At 36.4% G+C, this 23,252-nt stretch overlaps 1 protein-coding gene across 1 annotated transcript in view; it reads left to right on the plus strand.

Moving 5' to 3' along the window:
- The window catches only part of LOC124788380, a 381,270-nt gene that overhangs the window by 216,182 nt on the left and 141,836 nt on the right, over positions 1-23,252 (plus strand). Inside the window, exon 7 of the mRNA XM_047255646.1 lies at positions 9,934-10,062. Coding sequence (XP_047111602.1) covers positions 9,934-10,062 — 129 coding nt within the window. The remainder of the gene's footprint in view (positions 1-9,933; positions 10,063-23,252) is intronic.

A 23,252-nucleotide genomic window follows, 5' to 3' on the forward strand; every position in this document is an offset into this window, starting at 1 on the left:
AGAGAGGGGAGAGGGAAATGAAAAGAGAGAGGGGAGAGGAAGAGATGGACAGAGGAGGGAATGAGGGGGAGATATCAGAAAAAGGAAGGCAGACGAGAGGAGCAGGGAGAGAGGGAGGCCGATATGGACAGAGAGAAGGGGAAGGAACAGATGGACAGAGGGGGGAGAAGAAGATTCACAGAGAAAGAGATTGGCTGGGAGAGGGGCAGGTGGAGGTGGACAGGGAGTGGGGTGTGGAAGTATTAGACAAAGAAAGGTGGTGTAGGAGGTGGACTGAGGAGCAGTAAAGTGGGAGAAAGAGAGAGGGGGTAGAGGAGCTGGACAGATGGGGGTGAAGGAGGAGATGGACAGAGAGAGTGGGAAGGGAGAGATGGACACAGAGAGGAGGAAGGAGGAGATGGTCTAATAGGAGATTAGAATAAATACATACCCTGGTAATGCCAGAAACTCAGCTAGTAATGTAATAAAACTTGGAGTCCTTCATAAGGCCAGCTGAAATTAGAATTTACTGCATCATCACCCAAATTCCATGCAGTGCCAAAAACAATATAGTCTCCATGCTGTTGTGATAATGGCAACAGAATTGGCTGGATGATGTTCTGTGTGATTTTTATTCTGTATGGCAGTTTGTACTACATAGTGAATCCATCCAAAATATATGGTGTCCATTTTCATTTCTAGATAATAAATGTCTCTGTTTTGTGTACCATATTCTAAGCTTTCAAAATGTGGCGCTACAGAAGAATGCTGAAGATTAGATGGGTAGATCACATAACTAATGAGGACGTATTGAATAGAATTGGGGAGAAGAGAAATTAGTGGCACAACTTGACTAGACGAAGGGATCAGTTGGTAGGACATATTCTGAGGCATCAAGGGATCACCAATTTAGTATTGGAGGGCAGTGTGGAGGGTAAAAATCGTAGAGGGAGACCAAGAGATGAATACACTAAACAGATTCAGAAGGATGTAGGTTTCAGTAGGTACTGGGAGATGAAGAAGCTTGCACATGTTGGAGTAGCATGGAGAACTGCTTCAAACCAGTCTCTGGACTGAAGACCACCACCACCACCACCACTACAACAACAACAACAACAACAACAATTCTAATGAAGTATCCATCTGTTTGACAAAACTGACTTTATATTTTTTAAGTACATAAGTGTTGCATACACACCAGTTTTACGAACAACAAAGCAAATGATGATGATATTGTTGTTGTTTTGGTCTTCAGTCTGAAGACTGATTTGATTCAGCTCTCCATGACAGATTATCCTGTGTAAACCTCTTCATCTCTGGTTAGCTACTGCAACCTACATACATCTGAACCTTCTTAGTTTATACAAGACTTGGTCTTCTTCTGCAATTTTTATCGCCCATACTTCCTTCCATTATCAAACTGATGATTCCGTGATATCTCCCTGGATGTGTCCTTTCATCTGATTCCTTCTTTTAGTCTAGTTGTGCCACAAACTTCATTTTTCACCAATTCAGTTCCCTACATCTTTATTTGTTGGTCAAGATACCCGCATAATTTTTGACATTTTTCTGTAACACCACATTTTGAAAGCTTTTATTCTCATCTTGTCTGAACTTATTGCTGCCTATGACTCACTTCCATTAAAGGCTACACTCTGTATGAATACCCTAAGAAAATATTTCCTAACTCTAAAAATTTATGTTTGATGTTCACAAATTCTCTTTTTCAGAAATGTTTTTCTTGCTATTCTCAGTCTGCGTTTTGAATCCTACCTACTTTCATGGTCATCAGTTATTTTGCTGCCCATGTAGCATAATTAATCAGCTTTTAATACTTTTAACATCAAATTTGCTAAACTAATTCTTTCAGTAGTGCGTGATTTAATTCAACTACACTCCATCATTCTTGGTTTACTCTTGTTGAGATTCATCTTATAACCTCATTTCAATACTCTATGCATTCCATTCAGGTGCTCTTCCTAGTCCACTGCTGCCTTTGAAAGAATTACAGTGTCATTGGCAAATATCAAATTTTTACTACTTCTTCCTGAGTTTTAGTTCCCTTTATAAATTTATTCTTCGATTCCTTCACTGCTTGCTTATTGTACAGATTGGGTAACATTGGGTAGTGGCCACCACCCTATCTCATTCCCTTCTCAGTTGCTACTTCCCTTTCAGGCCCTTCAATTCCAAAAACTGGACTGTGGTTTCTGTACAAACTGAAAAGAACTTTTTGCTCCCTGTATTTTACCACTTCTGCTCTCAGAATTTCAAAGTGTGTATTCCTGTCAACATTTCCAAAAGCTTTCTCTAAATGTACTGTGCTTTAAAAACAGGGTTACCTTTCTTCACAATGTCTTCTAAGTTAAGTCATAGGGTTAGTGTGGCTTCTTGTGTTCTTACATCTCCAGAAACCAAACTACTCTTCCCTGAGGCCAGAATCTACCAGCGTTTCCATTCTTCTATAAATAATTTATGTCAGTATTTTGCAATAATGATTTATTAAACTAATAGTTCAGCAACAGGAATGCATAGAAGATGGACAACCAACCAAACAAGTATTCTTTTATATATTTTAGATGAATAATGACAATCACTGGGTACTAAAAAGCTGACTGTTTTATTGCCTTCTGCTTGTTACTTTCTGACACATCATGCAAACTCACTTGAATTCCAGGATTTCAAAATTCTAAGCAGTTTTGGGATGTAAATTCTTTTTTAATGAATGAAGGGATGGAGTCTCTGTTAATGCCAATTTTTTTTTTTTTTGGTAAGATGCGATGTGAAACTATGCAGTTATGCCAGTTTCCAATGCAATGAAACAAATGATTTATAATTTGTCATTGACTAACACATTTTGTTTCTACACATTTTGTAATGAGTAAGTCCCTCAAAAATCATCTTACTTGTATTGTTTCCATCTTCCCCTATTTATTTGTTCCAAGGAATCTAGCATGTAATGATGAAACACCATATGTGTACGTACGTGTGTGTGTGTGTGTGTGTGTGTGTGTGTGTGTGTGTGTGTGTGTGTGTGTGAGAGAGAGAGAGAGAGAGAGAGAGAGAGAGAGTCAAGATCTCAACTCACAGCTCTTCACATACATCTGTATGCCTTTTGTGGTTAAGCAGAGAATAACCGACTATGTACTGCAGGAATTTTATTTCACTTGTCTCTGTTTTACACACAGCTCAATCTTTGCTATTATACACCAATTGGTAGTATGTTATTGCAGATTCCTTATATAATTTACATAACATTTATTTTCTTAGTTTGTGATCTGAAATTCAGTTTATTGTTCCAATGAAATATCTAAACCTGTGAAATTTTTATGGAAGGATCATTTGATTTATGAGTTATGTGGAAGAATAAATTTGTAAATGGTAACAATTGCCCAGTGATTTTGTTGTCAATTATAGCTTTTTGTCTTATTGGAGTTTCACTTGATTGTGTCTGTGGATACGTTTATATGATATTGTTTATGAACATGATTTAATTTTCTCTAGTATTTCATATGCTCAGTTACCTGTTTTAAGCTGACTATCCACAAATAATGTTGTCACAGGGTTATTGCCACATATTATAAAAGTTTTTTAAAATATTTGGCAGCTTACAATGATCCTGTCTGCTGACGTGGACTTCAGTACGAAGATTGGTTTGACGCACCATTCCAAATTAGTTGATCCTGTACAAGCCTCTTTGTCCCTGTATTATTACTGCAGCTATCAGTGATTTCAACTTGCTTACAGTACTCAAGGCTTGGTCTCTATCTACAACATTGACCCTCACTGCTTCTTTCCACTACCACACTGAATTGTCCTTGGTGCCTCTGGATTTTTCCTACCAACCAACCCCTTCCTGTAGTCAAGTTGTCTCGTGAATTCTTTCTTCCCCATTAATTTCATTGCCTTTTCATTTACTTCAATCTACCCATTTGATCTACAGCACTATAGCATTCTTCTGTAGCATCACATTTCAAAACCTTCTGTTCTCATCCTTGTTTCAATTCTTAGAAGGCTACACTTCACATGAATAACTTCAGAAAATACTTACTAACACTTACATAAATTATCCTCATTTCAGTTTTGTTGATATTCACTTTATAACCCAATTTCTTGACTCTATACATTCCATTCAAATTGTCTTCCAAGTCCTTTACCATCTTTGATGGAATTACAATATCTCAACAAACCTGAAAAGTTTATATTTTTTCTCCCTGACCCTTAATTCTGTCTTAAAATGTCACTTTGGTTGCCTTGACTGCTTGCTCAGCACACAGATAGAATAACCCTGGGGATGGGCTAGAAACATATCTCATTCCTTCCTGAGTTGCCATGTTCCTTTCCTTGACTCTTATAACAACAATCTCATTTCTTTACATGTTGTAGATAAACTTTCGCTCCCAGTATTTTATTCTTCCTACTTTCACAACATTAAAAAGTGCATTCCAATCAACAGTGTCAAAAGCTTTCTCCAAATGTGTAAAGGTATAGATGTAGATTTGCTTTTCTTCAGTCTGTCTTCCAGGGTTAATTGGCTTCTATCAGTCTTTTCCAGTTTTGCAAATATGACATTATTATTTACATCTGTCAGCACCTGACTCTTATGGAATGGGAACTATTACATTCAAGTTGAAGTCTGAGACTATTTCACCTGTTTTGCATACTAGGTAGAATATTTTTGATGATTCATAGCCACAATAACCTAACAATTATCTCTTACACCTCAGTTTATATAAAAACAAAGATTCCATGACTTACCAAACGGGAAAGCGCTGGTAGATAGACACAATAAAAAAACACACAAACACACACACAAAATTTCAAGCTTTCGCAGCCAATGATTGCTTCGTCAGGAAAGAGGGAAGGAGAGGGAAAGACGAAAGGATGTGGGTTTTAATGGAGAGGGTAAGGAGTCATTCCAATCCCGGGAGCGGAAAGACTTACCTTAGGGGGAAAAAAGGAGAGGTATACACTCGCACACACACACATCCATCCACACATATACAGATACAACTGCCCAAACTCTTTGCCTTTAAATATGTCTGCTTACCCTCTCCCTTAAAACCCACATCCTTTCGGTTCCCTCTCCTTCCCTCTTCCCTGACGAAGCAACCGTTGGTTGCGAAAGCTTGAAATTTTGTCTGTGTGTTTGTGTGTTTTTTTATTGTGTCTATCGACCAGCGCTTTCCCGTTTGGTAAGTCATGGAATCTTTGTTTTTGATATATTTTTCCCATGTGGAATGTTTCTTTCTATTTTATTCAGTTTATATAAATTTATATATATTTGTGACAAGTTTGTTATTACCTCTTAAATGTAAATGTGTTTCAATTTTTGTGTACTTATAACACATCTAACAGGACTACTTCTGTTAGTATCTTTGGAAGCACCTCCTATATGTATTATGTATTCTTGTTTTATATATTCTGCATTCTTGAGGGACACCTCACTGTGAGTCTAAGGAACAAAAGGTGTATCTAATCTAATCTCCGATTGTATGTTATCCAAAGAATCTCTACAATTATTAGAGGAAGTTCATCTACTCCATGTGTCTTGCTTTTGCTTAGGTCTGTCAGTGATCTTCTTACAGTTTCATATCTCTCACCTCATATTCATCCACTTCCTCTCCCTTTTCCATGAAGTTGTCTTCAGGTGTAATCCATCTTATACGTTTCTTTCTTCTCCCAACTACAGCTTCATATTTTTATCTAGTCATTCTTCCTTTGCCATTTTGCACCTCCTTTCAATTTTTTTTACATAGTTGTATTCTCTCCTACCTGCATCACTTGCTATATTTTTAAATTTTCTTATTTTATCAATGAATTCAGTATCTTATGAGGTATTCAAGAATTTTAACTGAGCCATGTTTTTTTGACTTAATTGTTCTTCTGTTGCCTTGACTGTTATTCTTCTCAAAGCTACCCATCCATCTTATCTTGTATTCATTTGCCCTGTTTTCAGGCAGTCATTGCCTAATTCTTCATCCTTAATCAACAGTTTATAACCCATAAATTATGGCCAGCCTCTACCCTGGTGGAAACGTTTACAGTTTAAAATTTGGGGTTGAAATCTCTACCTTACCATTATATAATCTGTCTGAAACCTTATTTTGTCTCCAGGTCTCTTACATGTAGTCCATAAATTTTCATGATTCTTAAACCAAATTTTAACTATGATTAAATTGTGCTCTGTGCAAAATTCTACTAAAGGGCTTCCTCCTCCTTCCCCCTCCCCCTTTCTAGTTCAAGATTTTCTACTATTTTTTTCTCTTCCATTCTCTACTGTCAAACTGTGTCCCCCATTGACATTTTCCCATAATCGCCTGAATAATTTCATTTATCTCATCAAACATTCTTTTAATCTGTTCATCATCTACTAGGCATATAAACATGTACTACTGTGGTGGATGTTGGCTTTGTGTGTATGTTCAATGCTAATGCATTCACTATGCTGTCCAGTGTAGCTCACTTTTTGAATATATCTAAAAACAAAGATGATGTGACTTACCAAACGAAAGTGCTGGCAGGTCGATAGACACTCAAACAAACACAAAGATACTCACAAAATTCAAGCTTTCACAACAAACGGTTGCTTCTTTCCTGATGAAGCAACCGTTTGTTGCGGAAGCTTGAATTTTGTGAGTATGTTTGTGTTTGTTTGAGTGTCTATCGACCTGCCAGCACTTTCATTTGGTAATTCACATCATCTTTGTTTTTAGATATATTTTTCCCACGTGGAATGTTTCCCTCTATTATATACATATCACTTTATTGAATATTAGACCTCCTCCTGCATGAGGCATATTTGATTTTGTGTTGGTAACACTATGCTACCCTGGCCAGAAGTCTTGGTCCGTCTGACACCAACTTCAGTATTTCCTGCTGGATTGTGAATCTGTTTCTCCATTTACAATCTTTAACATACCTACATGATTAAGGGAATTAACATTCCACTGTCCAGCCTGCAGGATATCAAATTTGATTTTTCCAATAGAAACATCCTCCTGAGAAAACCCACCCAGAGATCCAAATGGGTCACTGTTTCACATCTCAAATATTATACCCAAGTGGCTGCTGTCATCATTAAATCATACAATAGAGCTCCATGTCCTCAGGAAAATATAATAACTGCAGTTCCTTTTGCTTTCAGCCTCTCACAGACCAACATATCAACACCATTTTAGCTAAAGGCCAGGTCAGAAAATCATTCAGTCTTTTGCACCTGCAACTACTGAGCAGCTTGCTGCCTTATGTTAGTCTGGCCTCTTAACAGATACTGATACTATGTGGTTGCAGCTGCAGTATTGCTGTCTATATTGTTAGGGAATGCAAGCCACCCTACCACGGCAGGATACACTGTTCGTGGATGTATCTGTACAGACTCAGTCTGTTTATATATGGAATAGTCTTTGTGATAGAGGTCATTCTTCTCTAACTCCTTGAAATAATTTAGCAGTGATGTTACTGGTTTTGTTTGTTCTTATACTTTTTAATTGCTTTTATACATAGATTTTATTGCATTAATGAGATATGTCGGTATTATACCCTCGCTCATTAAAAAACGCACATATGTGTCTTATGCACCTGTCAAAGGCCTTTACAAAGCCAATCAATAAATAATGTGTTGTCAGACTCCAGGACTCTGGGTTCTAATTAACCTGCTCTTCCTTTTAACTTTCTCCAGCCTCTCTCTCCCTTGTCCCAGGAAACAACTAACAGTTCCAAAAGTTAAGATAGTTGTCACTTTTATTTTTATACATCTGTCTGTCAGTAATACTACATATTTCAGCTCCTGTAAGTAAATTCTAGTGAGCAGTTGTGTCTCATAATTAATTAATTTTCTCAAATGAATTTCCTTTTTTACACAATTAATCCAATTCTTAGTAAACACTATGATTCGCCCCTAGGGTCACACTTCCATCACTGATAGTTACATTCATCTTTCAGTACCAAGTATTACATCACTCCCATTATGTTTTAAAAGTTTTTCATACTATGACACTTTTTATTTTTTGTTCTATGCATAATATCATAATAGCAGTCATTTTCTGGGTTCAGACACTGGTAATTTGGAGCACTGCATAGGTATATTTATTCCGAATGGATGAAGAGTCCCTGGCTGTGACAGATCCTTGAGAAAATTCCACACATAGACAGAACACACAGCTAAGAAAACTCATATCCTTAACTTCAGTATGATTTATTTACGCATTATCCATAGACAAATACAAAATTTGTTTTGCATTGTGGACACAGGTTACAATTCATGTCATAACTCTCTAGGATCAGTTGCAAAACGTACTACATTTCAATTACTTATACATAATACAGTGCAAATGAGGATAATCTATTCTTCTGAGAGGAAATCTTTAACGTTATAAATACACTTATTAGTAAGACATTCCATCAAAGTCACTTTAAAACAGGTTCCTTCTCTTCCCTGGTGTAAAATGTTTACCTTCCATGTTAATAATTGCACTTTATTTATGTTGCCTGAGGACACCATCAAGGAAATGTTTAACACAATTAATAGAAATGTTTTGAAAACAATAAATAAGATTAATTAATGCCGGGAAAATGAAATATAGATGAGAAGTTCTTTTTTAATGTCTAGATTTGTGATCAGTACCTTATTATTATAAGATTCATAGATGCCTCAAGACTTATACCTGCTCTGGTATTAATGTATATTTCTGGTGTTATGATTACACAAATGCAGATGTTTACACTGAGGTGATGAAAGTCATGAGATATCACCTAATATCTCGTCATATCTCCTTTCACCTGGCATAGCACAGAACTCGTCATGGCATGGATTCAACAAGTTGTAGGAAGTTCCTGGCACAAATACTCACCATGCTGCCTCTATAGCCATCCATAAATGCAAAAGTGTTGCCAGTGCAGGGTTTTGTGCACAAACTGACCTCTCATGGACGTGTGATAGAATTCATGTCAGGGAATCTGGGTGGCCAACTATTCACTCTCGTTGACCAGAATGTTCTTCAAACCAGTTGCAAACTGCTGAGGCCCAGTGACATGGCACATTGTCACCCATAAAAATTGCAACCTTGTATATGAACATGACCTCTATGAATGGCTGCAAATGGTCTCTAAGCAGCCGAACATCCAGAGCATCCAGTCTGTTCCATGTAAATACGACCCATAAGATTATGGAGCCACCACCAGCTTGCACAGTATCTTGTTGACAACTTCGGTCTATGGTTTCATGGGGTCTGCACCACACTCAAACCCTGCCATCACCTTTTACCAATTGAAATTTGGACTTCTATGACCAGACCATGGTTTTCCAGGCATCTGCGGTCCAGCCAGTGTGGTCACAAGCAGAGGAGAGATGCTGCATGTGATGTTGTGGTGTTAACAAAGGCACTCATGTTAGTTGTCTACTGCCATTATCCATTAGCACCAAATTTTGCTGCACTGTCCCAACAAATACATTTGTTCCATGTCTCACATTTATTTCTGCAGTTATTTCACACAGTGTTGCTTGTGTGTTGTTTCTGACAGCTCTACACAAACACTACTGCTCTTTGTCATTAAGTTAAGGACATTGGCTGCTGTATTCTCCGTGGAGAGAGGTAATGCCTGAAGTGTGGTATTCCCGGCACACTCTTGACGCTGTGGGTGGCAGAATGTAGAATTCCCTAATGACTTTCGAAATAGCTCAGGCATCTAGCTCCAACTATCATTGCACATTCAAAGTCAGTTAATTCCTTTGATGTGACTATAATCATGTTGTAAGCCTTTTCACATTAATCACCTGAATATAAATGACAGCTTCGCCAATGCACAGCTCTTTTATATACCTTGTGTACATGATACTGCTGCCATCTGTGCATGTGCATATTGCTATCCCATTACTTTTGTCACCTTGGTATATATGTAATGTATGGTACATTGCTGCTACATTCTTCTCAATTGTTCATTTTTATGTTCCAGGCAAGAGAAAATCTACCGAAACATGAAACGTCCTCCTGACTTTTCTTTGGCAGAGCAGTACCACATGATGATGAGCTATGTCTTAGCTGAACTCCGGCAGTATCAAGAGAGGCTTCGAATAGTGATAAGGTAATGTGAAATATTAATTTATCAGTTATATGGAAACTAGAAACATTAGTAACAAGTAATATCTGTGACTTACTACAACATTCTACAAGTATTAGTCTTCATAAAAGTACTCAACTGCACTCAAATCTACTGATTTATAGGTCACGTTCACAGGATATTTGAAGCTCATTAAGAGATACAAGTAAAAGAGTTACAGAAAGTGATATGAAGTTCACAAAAGTTCAACGTAAAATGTACACTGCCTCTATCCACTACCTTAAGAACTTCATTTGCTTTGTTCTCTTCTGAACTATGTATTCCATTTTCTTTCCTTCCTTCTTCTTCTTGCTCTATTTAACAGCAATGGAAATAGCCTATCATTCTTAAATCTCTGGTAAACAACATGCCCTGTCTTTTAATTCCACATCAGTTTTCTTGGAGTTAATATTCTGACTGCTTGAGAGTTCCCTGACATAACTCTGCACGACAAACAGGAATGACTTCATCACAGTAGTTTTCATATCTTACACACTAAATGTTTTCTCCCTTCCTGCAATGAGTTTCATGACAAATGGATTAGTTGTGATGCAGTTTCTCTCATTAAGTATAACTGCAAGATTGTACATTCTTTTGCATCCTGAAATTGCATTGTAACTCAGTGCTGGCAGATTAGTACATCTCCATTATAAGTATTCTCTTATCACACAATTCACCATATATTACAATTTTAATAGCCTGCTTCTCTGACTGGGATATAATTTAATGAAGCAATGTCACAAATTATATTAACACTGCCTCAAATCTTTCCCTCATTCTGCAGACCGAGCATGTACAGCCCAGTGAAATTGTGGACTATGTTATTTAAGTGCTTTGAAAACCCTTAGTTATGCCATCTTATTTCATGGATAATACATATGGCTGCTGTCCCAGGTACCATGCCAGTACCATATAATCAAGTCCTACTGTTCTTAAAAGTGCGTAAACCTATGAGAGCTTATGTGATGTACCAACTGTCCCAGAAATTTTATCCACTGTTTTTTATTAAAATACCCACATCAGACTAAAGTCACAAGGACTGTCTGCAGACAGAATCCACACTGCCAATACCCTGAATACCCCAATATTGAGTGTACTGTTGTAAAAATCTGTTGAAACATGGATACTTGTTTCATCCTTCAGGTCATCTGAAATTTCTCACACTTGCACCATTGCCTCTTTAGCTCAAGATATGATAGATAGGTCCCAAACACATTCTAGTCTTCTACCATCCAGTTTATGGTTGCTTGTTTGCCCATAGGTTTTATTTCAGAAATTTCTTTTCTCCTGTTTCTAAGTAAGTTATGCATTATCATCAACTATGGTATTTATCTTTTCCATGTTATTGTGATTTATTATTGACATACATATTGCTCTCCATTGTATCCTTTTTAGTCTCTTTCAATTCAATTTTTTTACTCCCTCTACCCTGCCCCCCCCCCCCCCCCCCCCCCCTCCCCCCTAGCTCACCAAAACCTCATTACATTTGCACTTAGAATATGTTCTAAAGATACTTCAACAAATTGATGCCAAGGATATTGGACCGTAGTTTTGTGGATGACTTCTGCTGCCCTTCTTGTAGATGGGTTTGACGTGCTTTTTTTTCCAAGAACTGGGCACAGTTTTTTGTTCAAGGGATCTATGACAGAATACAGTTAGAAGAGAGGCTAACTCAGCTGCAAATGCAGTACAGAATCTGACAGGGATTCCATTGGGCCCTGACGTTTCATTCAGTTTTAAAAATTTCAGCTGTTCCTAACACAACTGACACTAATACTTATTTCACTCATCTTTTCAAAACACAACTGACACTAATACTTATTTCACTCATCTTTTCAGTGGTACGAGGATTAAACTGGGGCAATCCTCCTGGGCTTTATTTTGTTAAGGAGCATTTGAAAATGGAGTTAAGCATTTCATCCTTTGCTTTGCTACCCTCAATTTCGGTTTCTACCTCATTCGCTAGGGACTGGACACTAACTTTGGTACCACTAACAGATTTTACATATGACCAGAATTTCTTTGGTTTCTATGAAAGATCATTTGACAGTATTCTGCTATAGTAGTCATTGAATGTATCATGCATTGCCCTCTTGACAGCCAAACAGGTTTCATTCAGCATATCTCTATTTATAGCCTTACACTTTGTTTTACACTTATTATGCAGTAATCTCTGTTTTTTCAGAAATTTCTTTACAGTGAATTGTTGACCGTGCATGTTCTTTCCCATTATGAATTGTTCTTCTGTGTACATATCTGTCCAGTACATGGTCAACTATTCTTTTAAACTGAAACATAGTCCCTCTATATGCTCCTGCCTTATGCTGAAAGTTTCAAGTTGCTCAGTGAGATATGACTACTGATTTTTTATCTAGTTTACTGAACATTTATATCTTTCTGCTTGGTTTACTTGTCCTTTGATATTGTTGCCACAAATGTGCCGTGGTCACTAATACCAGTTTCAATGTGGACATCCTCAAAGATGTCAGGTCTATTTTTTGTTGTTAGATCCAGTATGTTTCCATCTTGAGGGATGTTACTAACTATCTGTTCTAGGTATTTTTCAGAGAAGGCATTTAGTACTGTTTCACAGGATTTCTTAACACACCCAACACTAACAAAACTATAATTTGCCTATTTAATTGTTAGGTTATTAAAGTCTCTGCCAATGAATACAGTATGTTTGGAGAACTAATGTACAAGTGAACTGAGGTTTTCTCTAAAGTTCTTGGTCACATCAGGGGATGAGTCTGGTGAGCAATAGAAGGATCCAATTATCATTTTATGCTCACCCCTCATACTGAGTCTTGCCCAACAATCTCACAGGTAGCTTCAATTTCTATCTCTGTGGATTTGAGTTTCTTGTCTACTGCAACAAATACATCACCTGCATTTCCCATTTGCATATCTTTTAAGTATACTCTTAAATCTTCCCCAAAGATCTCACTGCTATCAATTTGAGGTTCCGACCAGTTTCATTCATGTTTAGCTTCAACTCCAACTTATCAGTATATTTTTAGATGTACTATGGAAGCTGAATCTTGGCTCTGAGCATAGTTTATGTCCTCTTTATCCAGGCATTCCCTATGACCCTAAGACATCTGCATATATGTACCTTTTCTTGTTTATGGATTTATTATTGTGAAAACGTTTGACACCTTTCTTCTGCCATAATGTCAGCTGAATGTCACACACACACACACACACACACACACACACACACACACACACACACACACACACACACACAGAAGTATTGCAAAATAAAAGATGTATGTTAGAGCCTTTAAATACTAAAAGTTTATGTTAATGACCATATCATGAAACCAAAACTGCTATATATTTGAGCTTTCAGCCAAAAGGCCTTCTTCTGTGGTATAGAACACAAACACATTCACACAAGCACAAGTAATGCCCATGAGCACTGTCTCTGGCTCCTGTGGCTGGACTGAGTTGTGACTGTGCCTAATATAAGCAGCAGTCTGGTGTTGTGGATAAGGAGTAGTCCTGAGCCAGGGGAGGGGAGGGAGGATAGCAGGGTAGTGTAGGGAACAGTGTTGTGCTGCTTGGTGGAGCATACAGGGATACAGTGGGGACAGGGTGGGGCTGCTTGGTGCAGTCCAGAGAAAAGCTAGTAGTGTTAGGAAGGATCTACATGGCACAGACTGTGAAGCAGTCATTGAAGTGAAATATGTTATATTCGGCAGTATTTTCAGCAACTGGGTAGTCCAGGTGTCTTTTGGCCACAGTTTGTTGGTGTACACTCAACTTGTTAGTCATCATTCCCACATACAGGGCAGCACACTGGTTGCTGCTTAGTTTGTAGGTCACATGAGTACTTTCATAGGTAGCCCTACCTTTGATGCATTAGGAGACACTTGTGACGAGACTGGGGTAAGTGGTAGTGCAAGGATGTACATCATGAGGCAAGTGGTTCGAATCAGGTGTAAGAAGGCAGCTGAATACTTAGGTGGAAGGGGTGGGAAGGATAGTGCAATCAGCTATCTTCTGCCTGCTTTGATAGTGGCCTTATTAGATTCTTCTGAAGTCTGAGGGTATTTTGCTTTGTGTCATACATCCTAAAAACCAGGTGTAACAGTTTTTTTGTGGTTGATTTTGCTTATTTTAACTCAGGAATTTCGGTCCTCTGTAAAATTCCCACAGTATTGTATCTCTCATGTCATCTTCATTTGTTTCCTCTTCCATTCATGTAATACCATTGTAAAGTTTCTTTCCTTTTATACATACTTTCCATTTTTCACCCTTCTCTCTTCTGTGTAGTGTTGGCTTACTAGGTGTTTTCATACAGCTGCTTCTGTTCTCCAGTGGCTGCTTTAATTTTCCTGCATGTAACACCTACATTTCCTATAGTCATGCATGACTTCACAGCTTTGCATTTTCCGTCTTTCCATTCCAACTCTGTAATTGTGCACTTGTTGTCACTCATTTTTAGATGTTTGTATTTCAGTCTGCCTGTTTCATTTTTATATTTTCTCCCTTCATCTGTTAATTTAATATCTTGTGTTATCCAAGGATTCCAACAGGATCTTTTCTTTTCGCCTAGTTATTCCTCTTGTTCTTTCACAATTTCAACTCTCAAAGCTATCCATTCACCTTCTATTTTACTGTTCTTATATATGTCTGTGTATCATTGCCTAATACTTCCATTGAAACTCTCACAATCTCTGGTTGTTTTAACTTATATGGGTTGCATTTCTTACTTTTCTGCTTGTTGTCAGAGACTGCATACAAGCTTATAGGCATAAAGAGTTGTACTTCTGCTAGAGTTCATGGGTTTGTGTTCATCTTGACTATGATAATGAGTTCACTGTGATATTCTTTAATATTTTGCCCAAATTCTTATTTTCTTGTAATTATTAGACCTAATCATGCATTACACCTACTTGTTATTGTGTTGATAACTCTGTATTCACCTGACCAAAAATCCATTTCCTCATGCCAAAATACTACACTAAATACCACTATATCTAACTTCTACATCTGTACAAAACTCTACAATTTATCAGACGGTGCATGATGGAGAGTACCTTGTACCATTATTAGTTATTTGCTTTCCTGTTCCAGTCACAAATAGAGTCAGAGAAAAATGAAAGTTTATATGCCTCCATATGAGCCCTAATGTCTCTTTATGATCCTTACATGAAATTTATGTTGGTGGCAGAAAATCATTTTGCCATCAGTTGCAAATGCTAATTGTCTAAATTTTCTGAATAATGTTTCATGAAAAGAAAGTTGTCTTTCCTCCAGGGATTCCTGTTTGAGTTCATGAGCATCTCAATAACACTCAAGTGTTGACAACTCTAGCAGCATACTTCAGAACTGCTTTGATGTCTTCCTTTAATTGGACATGGTGGGGAGCCAAAATGCTGGAGCAGTGCTCAAGAATGGCTGGCAAGTACTAAGCTTCAGGAGGCAAGACTATAGGTTATGCCCATGGACACACATGAAAGCAGAAGGAACTATGTTGCCATTCAGGTTTATTCAGGATAAAATTTCATTTAGTAGATTTTCATATCATTTGTGAGACCATCCTTGGAAATAACAGATTACTCAGTTGTAAATATCATTCACACATGAATCAGGTCATGACTATCATTCAGGCATTTTGGGGACTATGGCTTAGTGCAGTCAATTATTTTTTTCTTCCAAGTCATTGTATTTTTAAAAACAACAACCTATATTTGACCTAGAATTGTTGTTATGTTTCATCACCCTTCATCCATTCTGTATCCCATTGTGGACTACACCATGCCTGGTGGTAGCAAAATGAATAATTAGTTTTTATACTGGGAACATGATAAAGTGCTGTGTTGTGCTAACATTATGTTGTGAGCACACAAAGTTCATTAACGTAAAATTTTTGTCGAAACAGAATCAGTAAGAAGACACATGGGGTAGATAACTGTCAGAGCAGTCCAATGGCAAAATAAAATCGGACTTAGAAAATTCTGTTAAGATTTATTGTTACAGTATTATGTCAAGAGAAGTGAACATTGATTGTTGCCCTGTTACTCATTGTTATGTATGAAACAGAAGAGTGCTCATTTAGAACCAAACTAATTTCCAAAGTTGTGACAACTTAACAGAAAGTTACATAGGATAATAGGATACCTGATCTTGGGAATATGTGGACTTCAACTGGATGACATCTCAAAGGTTACTGTATGCTTATTTTTATTATCCCTTATATAATCTGAAGGCATGTAACTACAGCCCACAGTAAGCTTTCACATAAGAATTGTAATATAACGTGGTGAAAAATGATTTTCTGTGGTGAACTTAGGGATGTGTATCACTGCTTAACACAAGAAGATAATATACCGTGTCATACTACAGATATCCTCCACCAAATAAGTAATACATATCTTGTTTAAACTGCAGTGCTGCTTCTTAATGGTGCCATCGGTTTATCTTGATGTTACTGCATTCCCACTCAGGAATCATGCAAAGGTAGAAATAAGCTTCAGGAATTCATGTTCACAACGAGTTTCATTTTGCACACTAGATGTTCAATGGTGAACCACATGTAAAATTGACTGAACACTGTCTCATGACTGAAGTCAAACTGAACTCCAACTGCGATATGGCGGCGTACAAATTGCCTCTATTTATATGATTTTAAACAATTACTGACATTGCTACATATTAAATTATTAGGTTTAACAATTACAACTTTTACATACGTCTTCCTAAATTAAATAGAAATTTACATGAAATAAAAGTGAATAATTTCCTACAAAGACAGAAATGAATCTGTTTCTATTAAGACAATAAATTAAATGTTTCATCATTACAACAATATATTTCATTAATTTGCATATATCTTTTTACTTACTTAAAGGATAATCATCCTATCATTTTCAGGTGAACAGAGGGATCAGTTTCATTAAATGAAAGGCCGAGATTCAATTAATTAAATTTTGTATGAGTAAAACTTTACGTTTCTGTATGGTCATAATTACAATTCCATCAACTGACACCAAATAAAACATTAGTGTGCTTAATTCTGACTGAAAAATTATCATATCAAGATTATATTATGGATATAATTTGTTTTTTAGTTTGAAAACATAAAAATAGCTGTCTTTCAGACTAGAAATATCGGAACTTGAATTGTTAATTACTCCATAATTACAATAGCAATTTTATATTACTACCATGTGCCTGAAGTTTGTACAATGTTCAAATTATGATGGTACATCAGCTTTTAACCCAACATGTTTCCTTCATCCTGCATGTTGGTGAGGCCTGATGTAAAAAATGTTAAAACAATAGCTTAAATAAATGGAAATTATTAATTTGCTGCAGAAGAAAATCTTCAGTGTATTTGAATACAGGTAAACAGAAAAGAAAAATTCAAAGCAGCATACTCATATTACACATATGCCCTCTTCAGGAGAAAGGGGCTGAAACTGGTAAAAGGATATAGGGTCCTAAAGGGTCTGTCTCAGAGAAACCAAGCTCTTCAAAATCTGTGGCTAAAATGAAGAGGATATAATCATGACTAGTGATCAGACAAACATTTTGACAATTAGTGTGCGTGAAAATATATTTTGTATATAAGGTTTAGTCGGCAACTTTCTCATATACAAGATGAAATACAAAAAGAAATACAAGTGCATAAAATTTCAGTTTTATTCTCTTGGTGATCTTTTGATGCACTCTGTTGAATGTTCTATGAGATTTCTTATTATTACATTCAGTGGATTATATATTATTACGTAAAAAAAAATTGTGTCTTATCTTTAAAAAAAAATATTTGTGTGGTACCCCCCCCCCCCCCCCCCCAAACAAAATACCAGAATGCCAGACATTAGATAAATGCTATATCAAACAAATTTTGATACCCAAATTTCAAATAAATTAAAGAAAATGTATCATCTTTCTAATTTAATAGTCAGAATGATCATACCTGTATCAGCGTCCTCAAATAAATGTGAATGTACGTTAGTAAAGAAGTTCAATTGCATCTCGCAAAAATCCCTTTGTTATTACAACTACTGAGTCTCTCACCACTATGTGTTTATCAAATACAGTAAACTGTACATGCTTCACAGCAGGTCACTTTATTCCAACTCCTTCCTCAGTTCATTTAAAATTTATATCAGCACAAGATCACCATTACTTTACTCATATATGCATATATCCTATAATTGTTAATTACTCTAATTATAGTGTAACTTCCCATTCAGAAGTATGGTGAACTATGCAATGTAAAAAGTTATTCTGTGTATAAAATACACTGTGACAAAGCAAAATTTAAGTTGATAACATAAAATCTAATGTACTATACCAAACAAAATGTATATTTGTTTCCATGAATGACAAATAAGATTCAAGAGTCTTCCCACATCAAATCATAGAACACTAATTTAAAGTATATAATAGAAAATGCACAGGAGAATTCCATCCAGTCTGTTAAGTGAGACCTACGTAGTGCATAGAACTGTGAGTTCATCCACTCGTAGGAAATGTGATTGCAGCAAGTGACTGTAAGGCCACAAAACAAGTTATATTTGAAGAAAATCATATACCAGTAAGAAGTTTCATAATCAGTTAGTTCAACTCGCAAAATCCAATAAGAAATAAGTATGCAAATGCGCAAATCAGTATAATATGGAACTTCCAGTTCCAGACAAAATGTTCAAGGGCCATGTTTGCGCTGCATGGACTGACCTGGAAGTTACGACTTTCCATTCCAGGAAATAAAGACTGAAGTGTTTTATCCATGGCATAGAAACAGAAGACTAGTAAATGGGATTCATGAGGCACGAACTAGACTGTACGGTGAGGTTTAGCTCACAAGAAATATCTAATGGACAATGATTACACCTCATGTCAAATATGGAAAATTCTTCCATACAAAACAAAATTATTCATGTTCATACTGTAATAAAACATGGTGAAAATGATTTTGTAGACGATGTTCAGTCACTATCTACTTATTTCATACCACATTTTGATACAAATGGTTGTTTGAAGATAAATACATATGTTGACACTTCCACGATTCAATAAGAAGAGCAATGCAAGTATTCAATAGTATCCTGAACAAGCAGTTAAAATAAAACACAATGACAATATTTGTATACATCACTGATATGACATTGACGTAAAAAGCATATCCCGACAAAAGTGGTTGCACAAGGGTGATGTCAAAGTAGCAAATTCCAGCACACAGAAACATGTTGATCATATGGTCACGTGCAAAAAATATAAATGATTAAGAAGAACGTCAGTATACCATATGACAATTTTGTGCATCAAAGTACCAAATAACGTATATGACAAACACTAACAACCAATATTTTAAAAAAAGAAAAGAAAAGCACAATGAAAAATATGCAGAATCAAATATAGGTAAAAACACAAATCATAATGTACTGGGTGATCAATTGAAAACTGAATAAATCACGGAATAATGTAGATAGAGAGGTACAAATTGAGACACATGATTGGAATGACATGGGGTTTTATTAGAACCAAAAAAATACAAACATTCAAAAAATGTCCGACAGATGGTGCTTCATCTGATCAGAATAGCAGTAATTAGCATAACAAAGTAAGACAAAGCAAAGATGATGTTATTTACAGGAAATGCCCAATATGTCCACCATCATTCATCAATAGCTGTAGTCGAGGAGTAATGCTGTGAACAGCACTGTAAAGCATGTTCAGAGTTATGGTGAGGCATTGGCGTCGGATGTTGTCTTTATGAAACCTTTATGCTTGTGGTTAGTAACCTTTAGTCTACGACATCGATCACAAGAACTCTAACACTTCCTGACCCTCCTGGAGTTATTACCAAAGTACACATTTTCCTGTATCTTTTGGATACACTTCATGGATCCACAATGGCTGTAACTCTTATGTATATAGTTAATCAAAGTGCCAATATATTGTCTGGACCAACAAACCTTCCACTTATCCAAATTGGGACTACTTTTACTAAATAAAATTCCTGTAAACAATTGGTAATACTGTTTTACCTTATTACATCTTTTATATTCTAAGTAGCCCTTAAAGTTACCACACCCTGCCTATCTAACTCATGTTAATTTAGGCTAGTATTTGACCTATTTCGAATAAAAAAAAAACTATTTGATGCAGGACCTTAATATTTTTACTGTATGTTACGTGATGCTAATAGAATCAACTGTACTAAAATCTGCTTTATCCTTTTTATAGTTTTCATGATACTTTTTTAAATTTATTAACAAAAAATATTAAGTTTTTTCTGCGGAAAATATTTTTTTGTGAACTTCCTAATGGCGGAATATTAATGAACATAGTACCAGAGGTGGCTTTTTATGTTATGCAGAGTCTCTGAAAATTTCATTCATTTATCTTTGATAGATTCTGATATAATGGGGCATATGTACTGAAAATTTTAGTTTGCGGGAAATTGACTGTAAAGAAAAAACTTTTGAAATTTGTTACTTAAAGTTAATTAAAACTGTCCTGCTGAATATGATGGCTCTTCTTTGGCCTCTAACATGTCTTTCAGCTTTTTTTCACCTTCCTGGATGTTTGCCTTGCTTTATTGGCCATGTTAGATGCAGACCTGTCTGCATCGGCTATCCTCATTTTATTGCAATGTTGCAGCCCGGTGATCATATTTTCACCAGGAATAATTCCCAGCTTTTTCAGTACCCAACACTTTCCAGTATTACCACAATTGAATGTAATAACAGCATCATGAACTAGTTTCATTGTATGCATGCCTACAAATATTAATTTGGGTTCTGTGTCTGCCCATGCAGACATTTCCATAGAAACTCAGGATGAGCCAAGTCTCTGAAAATAGGTTTAATTGCTGTAATAACAGCAGCAGGAAGAGAATGCTGGTGAGAATAAGATTCTCCTGTTGTCTGACCCCTATTGTATTTGCACCATGAATTTTTTCCTGATGGGCACAATCCATGACATGGCTTATCACCAGTAGAAGACTTATGGAAGAATATGGCCCAAACATCTCTCTTCATTGCCTCCAGATTTTCTTTATTTCTCCTAATTGTCTGCCCATAGGATACCTGCAAGTTTTCTATTTCAGTTTTACTTAACCAATCCTGACCGGTCAACAATTTTCCATTTTCTAATTGTTTTCCTCTCATATCAACTGTTAGTTTTCTCACCCTTGTTTCCAAACGTTTTTGAACATGGCCTACACGTTCTATTTTGCTAATAATGACATCTCCATATGGCTTAGAGTTCATCACATTCTTGTATGCCTCACTGTCACCATAGCCCAAATTTTTGGTGTACCGTACACCTCTGGTTTCTACGGAGCGATGAAATATTTGTTGTATCCCATGAACTTCCATACCACCAGTTTTTCCTCTAAAATTAGCCACACAGTTGTGTTCTTTTGTTCATTGACTTTACAACATTTGCAATATGTAGACATTATCTCCACATCTAACACTTTACTGGTGTCTACACTCGTGGCAGTTACTACTCCATTCAGAGAAGTATGTCCTCTTTTCTGCTAACTTCCATCAAGTGCAACTGCAATATCTAAACATCCATAATTTTCTTCCACTGCTTTCCTCACTGACCTCACATACAGCTTTCTCTAATACTGCAGTCAGTTTTTTTAAATTTATTTGATGGTTGATGTAAGTTCATCACTGAACAAAATGTTTACCATGCAGCCATGGGCTTGCCAATGGATTGTAAGGTATAAACTACTCTAGTATTGATTTCATAAGGGCCACTTGCATCTGGTTTTGAAGAACTCATAAATGAAATCACAGCTGAGCATCTAGTGCAGATTAAATCCAAAGCAATTGTTAGGCCTTTTCTCACACTGGCACTCTCACAAATTTTCACACTCTGTGACTCACCACACTGTCTACATTGTACAAATTTAGAAATTACGTCTGATAATATTCTCAAATTTATAATAATGTTACTGCACCCCTTGTCACTTACAATAAATTCATTGCAACTCTCTTGAAATGGTGAGAGCTTCTTTGATGATGCACTTGTTCAAGAATTACAATTAGAAACATCATTGCCAGGCGACATAACCTCTGGTAAAGAAAGCTTTCTAAACTTGTTTCCTATAAATTTTCGTTTCTTGAAAATGCCTTTACATTTTGTCATCTTCAATAAACACAACAAAACACACATAAACAAGCACTGCAAACATAAGTATAACAACTACTCGCAATCACACTTGAACAAAACTAACCACGTGTTTGAAAGCGTGTTGTTTACAAACAGCAGAAACAAAAGAATACTGACCATTGCATTCCAAGGGGGGGGGGAAAAAAAATCCCTAACGCGCAATGTAGGGGATGTAAAGATCTAAAATATATGCAGAAATGTGGGTGACAGAAAAGTGGGTGTGGCCCATAAACACATGTGGTAGGAAAATGCTCTTTAAATGCTCGAAAAAAAAAAAAAAAAAACGTTTCAGCAAAACCCTTTTCAAAGTACTTAAATAAAACTATTGAAATATGATGAAAACCGAAAATCGATTTTTTTCGACCTGAACCACGGTGTGGTCCCCTTAATTAGTTTCCATGTTTCATCCTGATTTTGATTTCGTCTCAGTTGTCTACAGATTCTCGCAATTTCTTTCTCCTCTTTAACCCCTTGAATGTACATTTCTCTTGAATATTTCCACTAACTAAGTTACTTCCAACTGGTAACCTAGACAGAGCATCAGCAGCTACATTCTGATCACCTCTAATGTACTGGATTGAGTAGTGAAATTGCTGTAAGAAAACTACCTACCTGGTAATCCTACTGTGATATAGATTGCACTCCTGAATGTAGCACAAAGCTTTGTGGTCTGTGTATACAATGACTTTGTTTCCAACTAAATAATTTTGAAATTTTTTAAACCCCCAAACAATGGCTAACAGTTCTTCTCAGTACCTGTATAATTTTTTTCATGAATTTGTAAACTTCTGCTGGCAAAGCTAATAGCACAGTGCATGATCTCTCCCTCAACTTCCTTCTGTTGAAATAAACAAACTCCTAAGCCGTAATCACACCTGTCTGTCATCATACAAAATGGTCTGGTTTATGTAAGAGTTCACTATTGACAAGTTGTCTTTTAATCTCATTGAAAGCTGCTCAACATTAATCAGTCTATTCCCAAATACTGTTCATTTTCAAAAGCTCAAGAAGACATGGAACAT

The sequence above is a fragment of the Schistocerca piceifrons genome, chromosome 3, assembly GCF_021461385.2.
Source record: "Schistocerca piceifrons isolate TAMUIC-IGC-003096 chromosome 3, iqSchPice1.1, whole genome shotgun sequence".
In the NCBI taxonomy this organism is placed as follows: domain Eukaryota; kingdom Metazoa; phylum Arthropoda; class Insecta; order Orthoptera; family Acrididae; genus Schistocerca; species Schistocerca piceifrons.